The 13,703-nt window shown below is 47.3% G+C and overlaps 1 protein-coding gene across 2 annotated transcripts; it reads right to left on the bottom strand.

Moving 5' to 3' along the window:
• Nucleotides 1–231: 231 nt before the first annotated feature.
• LOC128422010 (C-type lectin BpLec-like) lies at nt 232–9,580 on the bottom strand. Of its 2 annotated transcripts, none has more exons than XM_053405458.1 (6): nt 9,522–9,580; nt 6,961–7,052; nt 6,217–6,329; nt 4,822–4,953; nt 1,040–1,166; nt 232–474 (listed from the first exon to the last, which is right to left on the bottom strand). In XM_053405458.1, exons 2-6 carry the CDS (start codon nt 7,031–7,033, stop codon nt 377–379), a joined length of 543 nt encoding a protein of 180 aa, XP_053261433.1. In that variant the 5' UTR covers nt 7,034–7,052; nt 9,522–9,580; the 3' UTR covers nt 232–376. The 2 variants fall into 2 exon arrangements, with proteins under 2 accessions (XP_053261433.1, XP_053261434.1); XM_053405459.1 differs by having other exon boundaries at nt 6,217–6,326.
• Nucleotides 9,581–13,703: the final 4,123 nt, after the last annotated feature.

Here is a 13,703-nt window from a genome sequence, read left to right as displayed (position 1 = left end):
GTGAAGATCTTTCAGATGGGATTTTGAAGAAATGAAAAAGCATCGGTCACAAATCCAAGAGAGCCAGTGGTGTTAGAGTGTGGCATAGGTGCCAGAGCACCCACCAAATTCCCCTTGAAGGGCCTGGGCACCCGAAAATTTTGGTGCCAGAGCAATGCGCACTCACTGAATCATTGGAGTGCGCTTTCAAGGTGTGATGGAAGGACAAGCACAGAGAAAGCTGCTTGCTTCAGAGACTTTATTGCTGGCACACTGTGGCAGCCGGAAAGGATGGGAAAGGAAGAGCTTTTTTCTGCCTGGCACAGGAGAGGCCAAAGAGCAGAGAAGGAAGCCCACCAGGGCAGCGGAGAACAGAGGAGGCCCCCGCCTCTGTTGCTCACTCGCAGCCATTTTCCGCGGCAGACATCTCAGCCTCGTACTTGCAGACATAGCTGTTCTTACGGCTGCAGAGCTCGTCGTTCCATTTTCTGAAACCTAAGAGGTGAGACAGAAATTAGTGCCAAAATTTGGGATGAGCAGAAGCAGAATGGTAGGGTTGGAAGGCACCCACAAAGGGCATCCAGCCCAACCGGCTTCAATGCAAGAATCTCAATGAAAGCATTCATGACAGATGGCCAGCCAGCCTCTGCCTAAAATCGCCAAGAAGGAGAGGCCATCACCTTCCGAGGGAGACCTTTCCACTGTCAAACAGCAGGAATCTTTTTGTCCAACATGGAGATCGAATCCATGACCTTGAGATGGAAGTGTCTCCTGCTCTACCAAAAGGATGCTGGACTAGGTGGACTCCCCCCCCCCCCGCCACCCCCACTTGGGCCTGATTCATCTGCTGCAGCCAGGCTGTCCTGAGGTTCTGGGTCATGAGGAAGGCGGTGTTCGTGGCAGCATAAGCACTGGCCAGTCAGCCCTGGTCACAACCAGCTTCTGCGACAAAGACCCACCGCACCCTGTCTCCCTTCCGCCAGGGTCCGGGAGGAAGAAGGGGAGCAGGGGGATTCCCAGCCCCCAGAGCGCAATGCAAACCTGTCCGCAGGCTTCTCACCTGTAGTTCGCCACAGCTCCACGCACCACTCGCCAGTCTTGCCATGATTATTGGGCTGCCCGGTGCTCCACTGCGTGTGGTCGGCGATGAGTCCGTCACTCCACTGCCAGGATGTGCTTCCAGGAGTCTGGGGGAACACAGAAAACGAGGAAGGGGTGGCCCTTGTGCCTCGAGGGGTGCGTGGAAGGAGGAGGAGGACAGGGGCTCCCATAGACTCATAAGAGCAAAGTTCAGACAGGGGCACCTTCTCCCAAAGCACCCAGTAATGGTTGGTAGTGGACCTCCCTGCCACAGGCATCAGGCTCGATCTGGGGAGGGCTCCCAACTAAGTGAGAGGCAGCCTGGTGTAGTGGTTAGAGCATCAGACTAGGAGCTAAGAAGGACTGGGCTGAGAAGCTCATTGGCTGCGGCCTCGGGAGCTGGTCACTGTCTTCTCTCAGCCTGACCTACCTCACAGGGTTGTTTTGGAGATTAAATGAGGAAAGGGAGAACTACAGGTCCGCCTTGAGCTTCTTGGAGAAAAGGGTAGGATATAAATACAATAACTAAGTAAAAACAGTACTTGCTTGGCATGAAGAAGGGCTCAGGGCAGAGTCCCCCACAGCACCCCTAATTAAAAGTGTCACAGCCTGCGATAAACACGCTTGGACCCTTGGCTAGATGGGCAACGAGAGAAAGCAGCAGCTTCCCGTGCTGCCAGTGACAAACTCTTGCTTTTGGCACAGAATTGGAGAGTTGGGAGGGGACACCAGGGGCCATCTAGTCCAACCCCCTGCAATGCAGAGGAACCACACCGAAACAGTTCCTCTGTTTAAAGACTTCCAGGGAAGGAGAGTGTGCCACCAGCTGTTTTCTGAATGGAACATGATGCAACCCAGAGGTAAGAACAGAATGAGGGCTGGACAAGGTGACTGTTAGCTAGATTTGTAGCTGATTTTAAAGCCAGGCTCTTTGGAGTGCAGCAAGACCGTGCTATTGTTAGAAAAATTGTATTTCTCAACTTAAATGTTTTGTGGGTGTTTTGTTTTTGTTTTTTTGTAATATTGGATTTAGCAATGACAAACCTGGACAGCATCTTAAAAAGCAGAGACATCACCTTGCCAACAAAGGTTTGTATAGTTAAAGCTCTGGTTTTGCCAGTAGTGATGTATGGAAGTGAGAGCCGGACCATAAAGAATGCTGATCGCCGAAGAATTGATGCTTTTGAATTCTGGTGCTGGAGGAGACTCTGGAGAGTCCCAGGGACTGCAAGAAGATCAAACCTCTCCATTCTGAAGGAAATCAGCCCTGAGTGCTCACTGGAAGTACAGATCCTGAAGCTGAGGCTCCAAGACTTTGGCCACCTCATGAGAAGAGAAGAGGAAAAGACCCTGATGTTGGGAAAGATGGAGGGCACAAGGAGAAGGGGACGACAGAGGACGAGCTGGTGGGACAGTGTTCTCGAAGAGACCAGCATGAGTTTGACCCAACTGCGGGAGGCAGTGGAAGACAGGAGTGCCTGGCGTGCTCTGGTCCAGGGGGTCACGAAGAGGCGCACACGGCTAAACAACTAAACAACAACAACAAATATTGGATTTATTCTACTCTTGCCACATTGTCGATTTGTTCTCATTTATTTTGTCATTTGCCAACACGTTCTGTATTTTGTATGTCTGCATTTCCAGGACTCTGTTATTTCGATATTCTGAGCGTTTGCTATATTTACCATAAGCCAATTTGGGCACATCTCATAGTAGTGTAAAAGCAGCATGCAAGCAAACTCAGTCAGTCTCTGGTCCTGCTCTCCAGCAATGATGAGGAGGGGAAAGGAGCAACCTTGAAGCAGAGGCAGAGCAAGACTGGGGCGGGGCGGGGGGGGCAAGTTGCTCACTCATGCACTGCTTCCCCCTCCCCCATTTAAAACAAAAGGTGTGGGTTTGCACACTAGGGTGAGGGAGTTTGCACAGAGCATAGATTAATCGAAGCAAATAGAAAGGGCTGTGGAGAAGCTAAGAGCCTTTTGGAGCACACCCATGTTGACAATAGACATCTTTTCACGGTCATTTAGCAAATAATAATAGGTGACATGAGCGTTTCCTGGACTGATGGGAACAGTCAACTTCTCTCTCTCTCTCTCTCTCTCTGAGAGAGATGGAAATAATGTCAGAAGCATTATTTTAAAGCTCTCAGAATGTGGTCACGGAGAGCAACAAGGAGACTATGGCCTTTAAACCACATTTGATGCACCTTCTTGCCCTTCAAAGCATCCTTAATTCCTCTCAGAGCTACAATTCCCAGAAAGGCCCTAACAAACTACATCACCCAGAATTCTTTGCAGGAAAGACAGCTCTTTGAATGTGCTTCAGGAGTGTAGACTGCAAGCAGCCAGTCTGCACTGGTTTCCAGTTTGCTTCTGGGGCAATCTCAAGGCGTTACTATTAGTATATAAAGTCCTCAATAACTTGGGACCCGTTTACCTGTGAGATATCCTTACCCCACACAAGCCCACCTGACTGCTTCAGATTGGCAGAATGGGCACAACTGCAGGTGCCACGTAATGCCCATTCCACATTTTCAGGAACTCAAATTATTTTGCAATGCCTTCCCCTCTGGAACTCCCTGCCTCTTGAGATCAAGAAGGGGCTTTCCCTGTGCTCTTTTCAGCGCCTGCTACAAAGCATTCCACTTTAGGCAAGCCTGCACCCAGAAACTTAGAAGGCTGCTGTGAATTCCAACCTGTGTTAGTGTTTCAGCTTCCTTTATCTTTTAAACTACGGTTGTGAATTTATCTTTATGAATGTGCAATTGGCATTACCGTATTGGCCTGAATACCGCACTTTCCCCCCCAAAAAAAAAATTCTGACCATGATAAGTGCAGCTTAAATTCACGACCTTACAAAAATTGGCTTTTACGATATCGCTGTAGGATTTTCTTCTACTTTTGCCATTTACAGGTGTGAGTGTCTGCAGAATTTTAAGAGAGCGGCTTATATTTGGGTATTGTCTTTTTTTCTTCCTCCCCCCACCCTTGAATTTTAAAGGTGTGGCTTATTCGCGGGTGCGGCTTATATTCGGGCCAATACGGTATGTAGCAGTGCCAATTCTGCAGAGCAAAAGGGCTGAGGGGGTGGCATGTGGGTCCCTGCTTGAGTTGTGTAGTTTGCGGGCCCAACTCATCCCTGTAATGGCAAGTTACAGGGCCTCGATCCAGTATACCTGAAGGAGTGTCTCCACCTCCATCGTGCAGCCCAGACACTGAGGTCCAGCTCCGAGGGCCTTCTGGTGGTTCCCTCCCTGTGAAAAGCCAAGTTACAGGGAACCAGGCAGAGGGCCTTCTCGGTAGTGGCACCCTCCCTGTGGAATGCCCTCCCACCAGATGTCAAGGAAATAAACAACTACCTGACTTTTAGAAGACATCTGAAGGCAGCCCTCTTTAGGGAAGCTTTTAATGTTTAACAGACTACTGTATTTTAATACTTGGTTGAAAGCTGCCCAGCGTGGCTGGGGAAACCCAGCCAGATGGGCGGGGTATAAATTATTATTATTATTATTATTATTATTATTATTATTATTATTAGTTGTTGTTGTTGTTGTTGTTGCTGTTGTTGTTGTTTTGTTGTTGTTGTTGTTTTTAACCGGGAGTTTTTTATGCTGTGTTTTATTGCTACAACCTGCCCTGGGACCTTGGGGTGAAGGTCAGGCAATAAAGAACGAAATGAAACCGTGTGAAGGGGCTAAGCTCTGGCAAGTGGGGGTTGCTTAAGGTGGGGGTTGGAGGGTGCACATGGGGTGGGGAGACCAACCTTGGCAAGATTGTGGAGCCCGATCCAGACGTCCCCGTCAGGCCGAAACCTGGAGAGGTACCTGCGGAGGCGGCAGCACTCTTTCTTGGTCAGGATGGAGGCCAGGTGAGAGCCTTGTTGCTGGCATTCTTCCTAAGCCGGGGCAGGACAAGCGTGTGGTCAGTTCAGAGGCGATTTTATTAGGAATCCTAACAGTGAGCATTCCAAACGAAAGCAAAAGAATCTTTCTTTACGCAGTGACAGCAGCCAGAATTTTAGAAGCCAAATAGTGGAAGAGTGAACTTACACCGTCTGGAGAGGAATCGCAAAAATGATGGAGGCAATAAGAAATCAATCAACAGACAAAGTTAAAAAAAAGACTATTTGTTAAATAAATAGTTAAGCTAAGCAACAAGTTGATTAAAAAGAAAGGAAGATGGAAAGGACGGGAAGTCAAATGTTGATGGAGAAAATCTGTTGTTAGGAAATTTGTATATATATTCCTTTTTTATGACTTTGAGTTGTGGGTAACAATGAATTCAAGTTTATGTTGTATGGACGCAATCATGAACAATAAAGCAAAAGAAAAGAAAATACTAAGTAAAAAAAGAATGGGAATGTTTTAACAATTACTTAACAAAACAAGATTCCAACAATAAGGCTTGGCTGTGTCTTGAATAATCTTGCAGATATTAAAATATTTTTCTTCATTCCAAGATGAGGAAAAACAATTAAATAGAGGGGGGAAATAGGAATACTCGAACTGAAACCGCAATGAGGTAGGAGGAAGTCAACAATATAATAAATTGAAAAGGGATTCAACCCAAATTGAAGGTTGAATTTTTTTTTAAAAAACCCACTAATATTGGTTTGAATTATATTAAGTATTACTTTACATTAGATAGGTATTTTTATTGTTTAAATTGTCATTTTTTCTTTTCTTTCCTTAGATACTGTATTGTATAACTATATTACTATATAAATCTATATAAAGATTTGTAAATAATTTATTTATATATATGTCAAGATCTACATCAGTCTAAGAATAACCATTGGAAGATTCTAGATTCAGGCAGGTAGCCGTGTTGGTCTGACGCAGTCGAAATAAATCAGAAGTATCTGAAGAAGTGTGCATGCACACGAAAGCTTATACCCAGAACAAACTCAGTTGGTCTCTAAGGTGCTACTGGACAATTTTGTGATTATTATTTAAAAAAAAACAACAACATTGTAAGATTGTTTTATCTTTTTACCCACTTTTCTTTTAATGTATGCTTTATCTGTTTCCTTTTTAATGTATATTTTTGTAAATAAATAAATAAATAAAGCCGTCAGTTCAAGAGTGTCTCTTTGGAAAATCAGCCTTGCCGGGTGTTGGGTCTGGTGTGAATGATCCAGGCACGACTCAGGACTCACCTCGGCCTCTTTCCAACACTTCCGGTCAGAGAAGTATCCATAGCAGCTGCCCTCGTAGAAGAGCCAGTCCGTCGGGCAAGGAGAAGAGGGGCCCTCTATCGAGTCTTCAGCTGCTTTTGAAAGAGGGTTGGGTGAAGACCAAAGAGAGAGAGATACAGGATTCTGGGATTCTTTTGCTGCGGTTACTGCTCTGCCGGGGGTTAGACTAGATGGGCTTTGGGGATCCCTTCCAACTCTACATTTCTGTGACTAGATGGGCCATTGGCCTGGCAGGCTTCCTGGTCTCTTAAGACTTTGTGCAAAGATCAGCACAGCCATCAGGCGTCACCAGCAAAAATTAATCTCCATCTCCAGTAAGAAGAATATTTCCCACATAGACAGTAGCAGGGTAAACACAGAAGAAACGAGCCAAGATAGCCAGTTTACTTACTTCAAGCTCTTTCAATTCCCCATTAAGCCAAGTCAACAAAATGAGGAACAGGCAGGAAACAGGCGGTGGCTGTAATGGTTAGAGTGTTGGATCGGGACCTGGGAGACTAGGGTTGAGACCCCCACTTGCCCATGAAGCTGACTGGGGGCTCACTGCATTTCTAGGCCCCAATCCAAGGCTTCAAGGTCCATTTCTCAGGGGTTTTAGATTTTTTGTCCCACATGCCCCTCTGAATGCCAGTCTGGTCCTTCCCTTTGGCCCTTTGCCCACTGATTCTCCAAGGCGCAGAGGAGCGAGGAGAGACCCCGACTCACCTGCTGCAGAGGGGCTGCCAGACCAATGGCCAAGGAAGCTCAGAGCAATGATGATGTAAGCCGCAGTCCCCATGGCCTGGATCCTTTCTTGCCTGGAGGGAGATGGAGGGAGGGAGGAAGCACTGCAGAGAAAGGCAAGGATGTCCCGCAAGCCCCAAGGCTGGGCTGCCAGACTGGCTACTCCAGAAGGCTTTGGGTACCAGCTAGCACATGCGTAGGCCAACTAAGTCCCAGGGGCCGGATCTGGCCCAATCGCCTTCTCAATCCGGCCCGTGGATGGTCCGGGAATCAGTGTGTTTTTATATGAGTAGAATCATAGAATCATAGAGTTGGAATAGACCACAAGGGCCATCAAGTCCAACCCCCTGCCAAGCAGGAAACACCATCAGAGCACTCCTGACATATGGTTGTCAAGCCTCTGCTTAAAGACCTCCAAAGAAGGAGACTCCACCACACTCCTTGGCAGCAAATTCCACTGTTGAACAGCTCTTACTGTCAGGAAGTTCTTCCTAATGTTTAGGTGGAATCTTCTTTCCTGCAGTTTGGATCCATTGCTCCGTGTCCGCTTCTCTGGAGCAGCAGAAAACAACCTTTCTCCCTCCTCTATATGACATCCTTTTATATATTTGAACATGACTATCATATCACCCCTTAACCTCCTCTTCTCCAGGCTAAACATGCCCAGCTCCCTTAGCCGTTCCTCATAAGGCATCGTTTCCAGACCTTTGACCATTTTGGTTGCCCTCCTCTGGACACGTTCCAGTTTGTCAGTGTCCTTCTTGAACTGTGGTGCCCAGAACTGGACACAGTACTCCAGGTGAGGTCTGACCAGAGCAGAATACAGTGGCACTATTACTTCCCTTGATCTAGATGCTATACTCCTATTGATGCAGCCCAGAATTGCATTGGCTTTTTTAGCTGCCGCGTCACACTGTTGGCTCATGTCAAGTTTGTGGTCAACCAAGACTCCTAGATCCTTTTCACATGTACTGCTCTCAAGCCAGGTGTCACCCATCTTGTATTTGTGCCTCTCATTTTTTTTTGCCCAAGTGCAATACTTTACATTTCTCCCTGTTAAGAATGTGTGCTTTTATTTCAAATGCGTCTCTGGGTTATTTGTGGGGCATAGGAATTCATTCATATTTTTTCTCAAAATATAGTCCAGCCCCCCATAAGGTTTGAGGGACAGTGGACCAGCCCCCTGCTGAAAAAGTTTGCTGACCCCTGAGCTAGCAGGTCTCAGAGGAAAGTCGCTCCACCCTCAAACTCCTGGGAAATTGTTAGGAATGATAACAAGGGTTGTCACAAGGAAGATGGAGCAAGCTTGTTTTCTGCAGCTCCAGAGGGGAAGACTCGAACCCATGGCTTCCAGTTACAAGAAAGGAAATTCCCATTAGCGATCAGGAAGAACATTCTGACAGCAAGAGCTGTTCCACAGTGGACTTGGGAGTTTGGGGACCCTCCTTCCTTGGATGCATTTAAGCTAACGGATGGCAGCTAACGGATTGAGGTTGAATCCTGACAAGACAGAAGTACTGTTTTGGGGGGACAGGGGGCGGGCTGGTGTGGGGGACTCCCTGATCCTGAATGGGGCAACTGTGCCCCTGAAGGACCAGGTGCCCAGCCTAGGGGTCATTTTGGACTCACAGCTGTCCATGGAGGCGCAGGTCAGTTCTGTGTCCAGGGCAGCTGTCTGCCAGCTCCATCTGGTACGCAGGCTGAGACCCTCCCTGCCCACAGACTGTCTCGCCACAGTGGTGCATGCTCTGGTTATCTCCCGCTTGGACTACCGCAATGCAATCTACGTGGGGCTACCTTTGAAGGTTACCCGGAAACTGCAATTAATCTAGAATGTGGCAGCTAGACTCGTGACTGGGAGCGGCCGCCGAGACCATATAACACCGGTCTTGAAAGAACTACACTGGCTCCCAGTACATTTCCAAGCACAATTCCAAAGTGTTGGTGCTGACCTTAAAAGCCCTAAACGGCCTCAGCCCAGTATACCTGAAGGAGCATCTCCACCTCCATCATTCTGCCTGAACACTGAGGTCCAGCTCTGAGGGTCTTCTAGCGGTTCCCTCCCTGCGAGAAGTGAGGTTACAGGGAACCAGGCAGAAGGCCTTCTCGGTGGTGGCACCCACCCTGTGGAACGCCCTCCCACCAGATGTCAAGGCAATAAACAACTATTCTACTTTTAAAAGACATCTGTAGGTGGCCCTGTTTAGGGAAGTTTTTAATGTCTGATGCTGTATTGTTTTTAATATTCAGTTGGAAGCCGCCCAGAGTGGCTGGGGAAACCCAGCCAGATGGGCGGGGTATAAATAATAAGTTGTTGTTGTTGTTGTCGTTGTTGTCATATAAGCAGATGTTGGGTGGCGACCTGTCATGGATGCTTTGGTTTCCTGCATTGCAGGGGTGGACTAGAGGACCTCGGGGTCACCTCCCAACTCTACATCTTTTCCCTTCTAAGGGAACGCTGGCTTAAAATCAAAGAAACCCTCAGCTCCAGCCCTCGTGAAACTAGACAAAGGACAGGGGCCTTTTTCTCACCAGTCACTCACCTCTGTGTTTAAAACGCTCCCTTTTTGCACTGGTCCCCGGGTGCAGAATGAGGCCGAGGTGCCAAGTGGTTGCTATATACCCTTACAAGAGGGAGGGGCTGGGGAGACTTAACCTGGGCCTGGCATGTCTCAAAACCTCTTGCAAACAAAGTCTCATGAGGATCCTGTCCCTCCAACCAACTTGTGCCAACTTGGGCAGGCGCCCAGGGGAGGGGGGGTCAGGCAGCAGCAAGAAAGGCAGTTCTACTCTCTGCTTCGCTCCATCCCATGAAAGATCAGCTAGGAGAGGATTTGAAGCAGCTTTCAAGCAGAACTTATTTTATTGCCATATTTTATTCATCTTTTTTTATCATCATCTTTGGTGAGCCGCCTTTAGATCTGGGGGTATACAGCAGTATACAAATTTAATAAACAATTATTATTTTTTTGAAAGAGGGATGAATGAATATATATACTTAATTGAAATAAACAAAAGAAACATTCTTCATCATCCATTAATGCAAAAATATAAAACAAATCAACAAAAAGAAAGGGGGGAATTATCTAATAGAATAGAATAAAGAATATCTTCTTACTTTACAGAAGCTGTATGCAAAGTAAAGAGGGAATGAAAGTATAGATCAAAATGTTTGCAATTTTCTTCTTGTGTCTGCACGTCTGTCGATTGCCTGGAGATGGAAAACCTTGTCTAAAATTGATGCCACCTTAGGGTGGGGTATCATAATGGAAAACTGCACTGCATGAAAAACTTACCAGCTGCACCCATTTTTTGAACAGAAAAACAGAATGAACCTCTCTTGTCTGCGCTTCATTGTATTTTATTGGAAACATTAAAAAAAGAAAATGTGCACTGGTCTCTTCCACAAGTGTCTTAGTAAATGTGGAATAAGTAACATCCAATTGGTTGAGAATTTTTCTGGATATAAAAGCGAGCCTTTTGCTTTTGCTGCTCCTTGCGTCCCTGGTGGTTTCTGCTGTAGTTTTGTGTTTCTGCTTATCTGGCAAGTCGAGTGCAACTCACTCTTAATCTCCCATATCCCAAGGCAGAAACCTCCCCCGACCTGTATGTATCTTGATCGCAAATATTTTTACCCCAACCATCAGGGAGCTGGGCATGTTTAGCCTGGAGAAGAGGAGGTTAAGGGGTGATATGATAGCCATGTTCAAATATATACAAGGATGTCACATAGAGGAGGGAGAAAGGTTGTTTTCTGCTGCTCCAGAGAAGCAGACATGGAGCAATGGATCCAAACTGCAGGAAAGAAGATTCCACCTAAACATTAGGAAGAACTTCCTGACAGTAAGAGCTGTTTGACAGTGGAATTTGCTGCCAAGGAGTGTGGTGGAGTCTCCTTCTTTGGAGGTCTTTAAGCAGAGGCTTGACAACCATATGTCAGGAGTGCTCTGATGGTGTTTTCTGCTTGGCAGGGGGTTGGACTCGATGGCCCTTGTGGTCTCGTCCAACTCTATGATTCTATGATTCTATGAAATATCCCGACAACCAGCTCTTTCATGTCTTCTTGTGAATGAAACATCCCAAGCCAGCCTTGGTTCGGCTCGGTTTAGATTCCATGTGTTTTGTCTCAGGAAGTTCTGTTTTGCTATTTAGGTTATGTGGATAACATTTAATTTTAAAAAGTGTGTGCTCTCAAGAAGCTGAACCCCAGAGCCAGAAACATCACCGAAGCACCATGGGAACTGTAGTTTGCTAAGGGCATGGAGAACTGTGAGGAGACCCCAGTTCCCCTCGCAGAGCTTCGATTCCCAGTTGGTTTTTAACCATTAATCCCTCTTCATGGTGAACCCCCGAGAACTGTAGTTCTAGGAGTTGAATTGCAGTCCCCTAACCATTCTTGGCATCCTTAGCAAACTGTGGTTCCCAGGATTCTTTGAGAGTCAAAAGTCATGAGGTCCAGCGCTGAGGACCTTCTGGTGGTTCCCTCAATGCGAGATGTGAGGTTGCAGGGAACCAGGCAGAAGGCCTTCTTGGTGGTGGCTCCCTCCCTGTGGAACGCCCTCCCATCAGATGTCAAGGAAATCAACAACTATCTGATGACTTTTAAAAGACATCTGAAGGCAGCCCTGTTTAGGGAAGTTTTTAATGTTTGATGTTTTATTGTGCTTTTAATTCTGTTGGGAGCCGCCCAGAGTGGCTGGGGAAATCCAGCCAGATGGGTGGGGTAAAAATAAATTATTGATGGTGGTGTTGGTGTGGTATAAGAGTGCTTTAAATATATGGCTTGGATGTGACCCTCAAGGTCTCCTGGGCAAAGAAACGAGCCTTTGCTTGTTCTTAGTTTGGGATGCAGGTTGTGGAACTCTGGCAAAATTGACCTAGCAGGAGAAGGGGCTTCATGGGCTGTAAAGGTAAAGGGACCCCGACCGTTAGGTCCATTCGTGGCCGACTCTGGGGTTGCGGCGCTCATCTCGCTTTACTGGCCGAGGGAGCTGGCGTACAGCTTCCAGGTCCTGTGGCCAGCAGGACTAAGCCGCTTCTGGCGAACCAGAGCAGCGCACGGAAACGCCGTTTACCTTCCCGCCGGAGCGGTACCTATTTATCTACTTGCACTTTGACATGCTTTCGAACTGCTAGGTTGGCAGGAGCAGCGACGGAGCAACGGGAGCTCACCCCGTCGTCACAGGGATTTGAACCGCCGACCTTCTGATCGGCAAGTCCTAGGCTCAGTGGTTTAGACCACAGCGCCACCTGCTTAAACAGGCTTAAACACTAGAGGGAGGTGGAATAAAGGGGGCTCTGAACTGATGTTTCAGCCAAACGATGCCTCAAGGATATATTTTTTCATTTATTATGGGAGCCTTTTCCCCTGAGCTGTGCCATATGGCCCATGGTAAATCCAGCAATGGAAAATTTCCGAGGTGACCCCTTCGCTTGATGCCCTAAGCCCATGTTCATTTTCCTTCGTGGTTCATCCAGCCCTGCCCTTGGAAGGTGGTAGTCTCTCATTCATTGGAGGTTTCTCAAGAGAGGTTGGAGGACCACCTGCCAGGGATTCCTGCATTGCAGGGGGTTGGTCTAGATGACCCTTGGGGATCCCTTCAACCCCCCCCCCAATACTTTACTTCTGTGATTTGTGGAGCTTCCCCACCAGCACTGGCTGCAGATATGTAACGGGTTGTTTTTATTTTACCGGCTTTTCTGCTGCAAGGGGAAATCCCGATAAAGTGAAAGCATATTATGGGCTGGCATCATGGCCATTGCAACAAGAAAACCTCATATGCACTGTGAGGCACTGGCACATGGAAATGACACTCCAGGCAGACACCTTTGCACCTGTTGTTCCCCAAAAGCTATCAGAAACAGGATGCTGAACTAGGTAAACCCTGTCCTGAGGTGTCAGTCTATCACCTGCTCAATTTGAAGCACACCTGCTCCCCTTGAGCAGGTCTGCAGGCTATAGGCCACAACAGGTGAGCCTGGTGTAATCCCAGCCAGTAAGCCCTCCTTCCACCTTCCCCAAATATTTGCTCTTCTGAGTCGCTGGAATCTCCTTGTCCTCCTCTCCTGATCGCTCTGCTTTATTTCAGCGATGAAATGGCCTCTTCCCAGAAGCAGATAGATTGTTGATTTAGTTAAATGTGTCTTCTGCTTGGCCAGCTGAGGTTGTGCCTCCTGAACACTGGAAAGACACTTGCGGGGTTAGGTTTTATGAGAAAATTTTGGATGGGTTGGAAAAGGCAAAGACTGGACTATGACACTTGGGTTTATTGTTTGTGTCACAAAAGGGCAGAGCATTCAAAAATGGATTTTGGATCAAGTTTGGCATCTCAGGAGGGCAACAGACACAACAGGTTGTCTGTGCCAACCCCTTTTGGCTAAGAAAAATATCCACACCAGATTTATATCTGGCTTAATAGCCGTTGTGCCAAGGAATCCTGGGGAATCCTGTGGATTTCTAACTGAACTGAGACACACAGGATTCCTTGGGGGAAGCTATGCCAGCCTCTTCCATGCTCCTTGCAAAAAGGAACCTAGAGTGATAAGTCATAAACTGCCCAGAGGAAGGATTCCAGGAAGAGTGGTGGATTCTCCTTCGCTGAACACTTTTAAGCAGAGGTTGGATGGATACCTGTCGTGTAAGATCTAGTTGAGATTCCTACATTGCAGGGGATCTGTTCCATTCCGGAAGTAAGCTCCAAAACCAAAGCGTTCCAAAACCAAGC

The sequence above is a fragment of the Podarcis raffonei genome, chromosome 10, assembly GCF_027172205.1.
Source record: "Podarcis raffonei isolate rPodRaf1 chromosome 10, rPodRaf1.pri, whole genome shotgun sequence".
Taxonomy (NCBI): Eukaryota; Metazoa; Chordata; class Lepidosauria; order Squamata; family Lacertidae; genus Podarcis; species Podarcis raffonei.
This window is presented reverse-complemented; position numbering and strand designations above follow the sequence as displayed.

Bases quoted from the DNA above. Each gene is read 5' to 3' on its own strand.
- LOC128422010 (XM_053405458.1), bottom strand. From the start codon at position 7,033: ATGGGGACTGCGGCTTACATCATCATTGCTCTGAGCTTCCTTGGCCAT. The intron at 6,330-6,960 runs GTGAGTCGGGGT...CTCTTTCAAAAG, and splicing joins TGGCAGCCCCTCTGCAGCAG to CAGCTGAAGACTCGATAGAG. The intron at 1,167-4,821 runs GTTGGTCTCCCC...GTGTTCCCCCAG, and splicing joins GGCTCCACAATCTTGCCAAG to ACTCCTGGAAGCACATCCTG.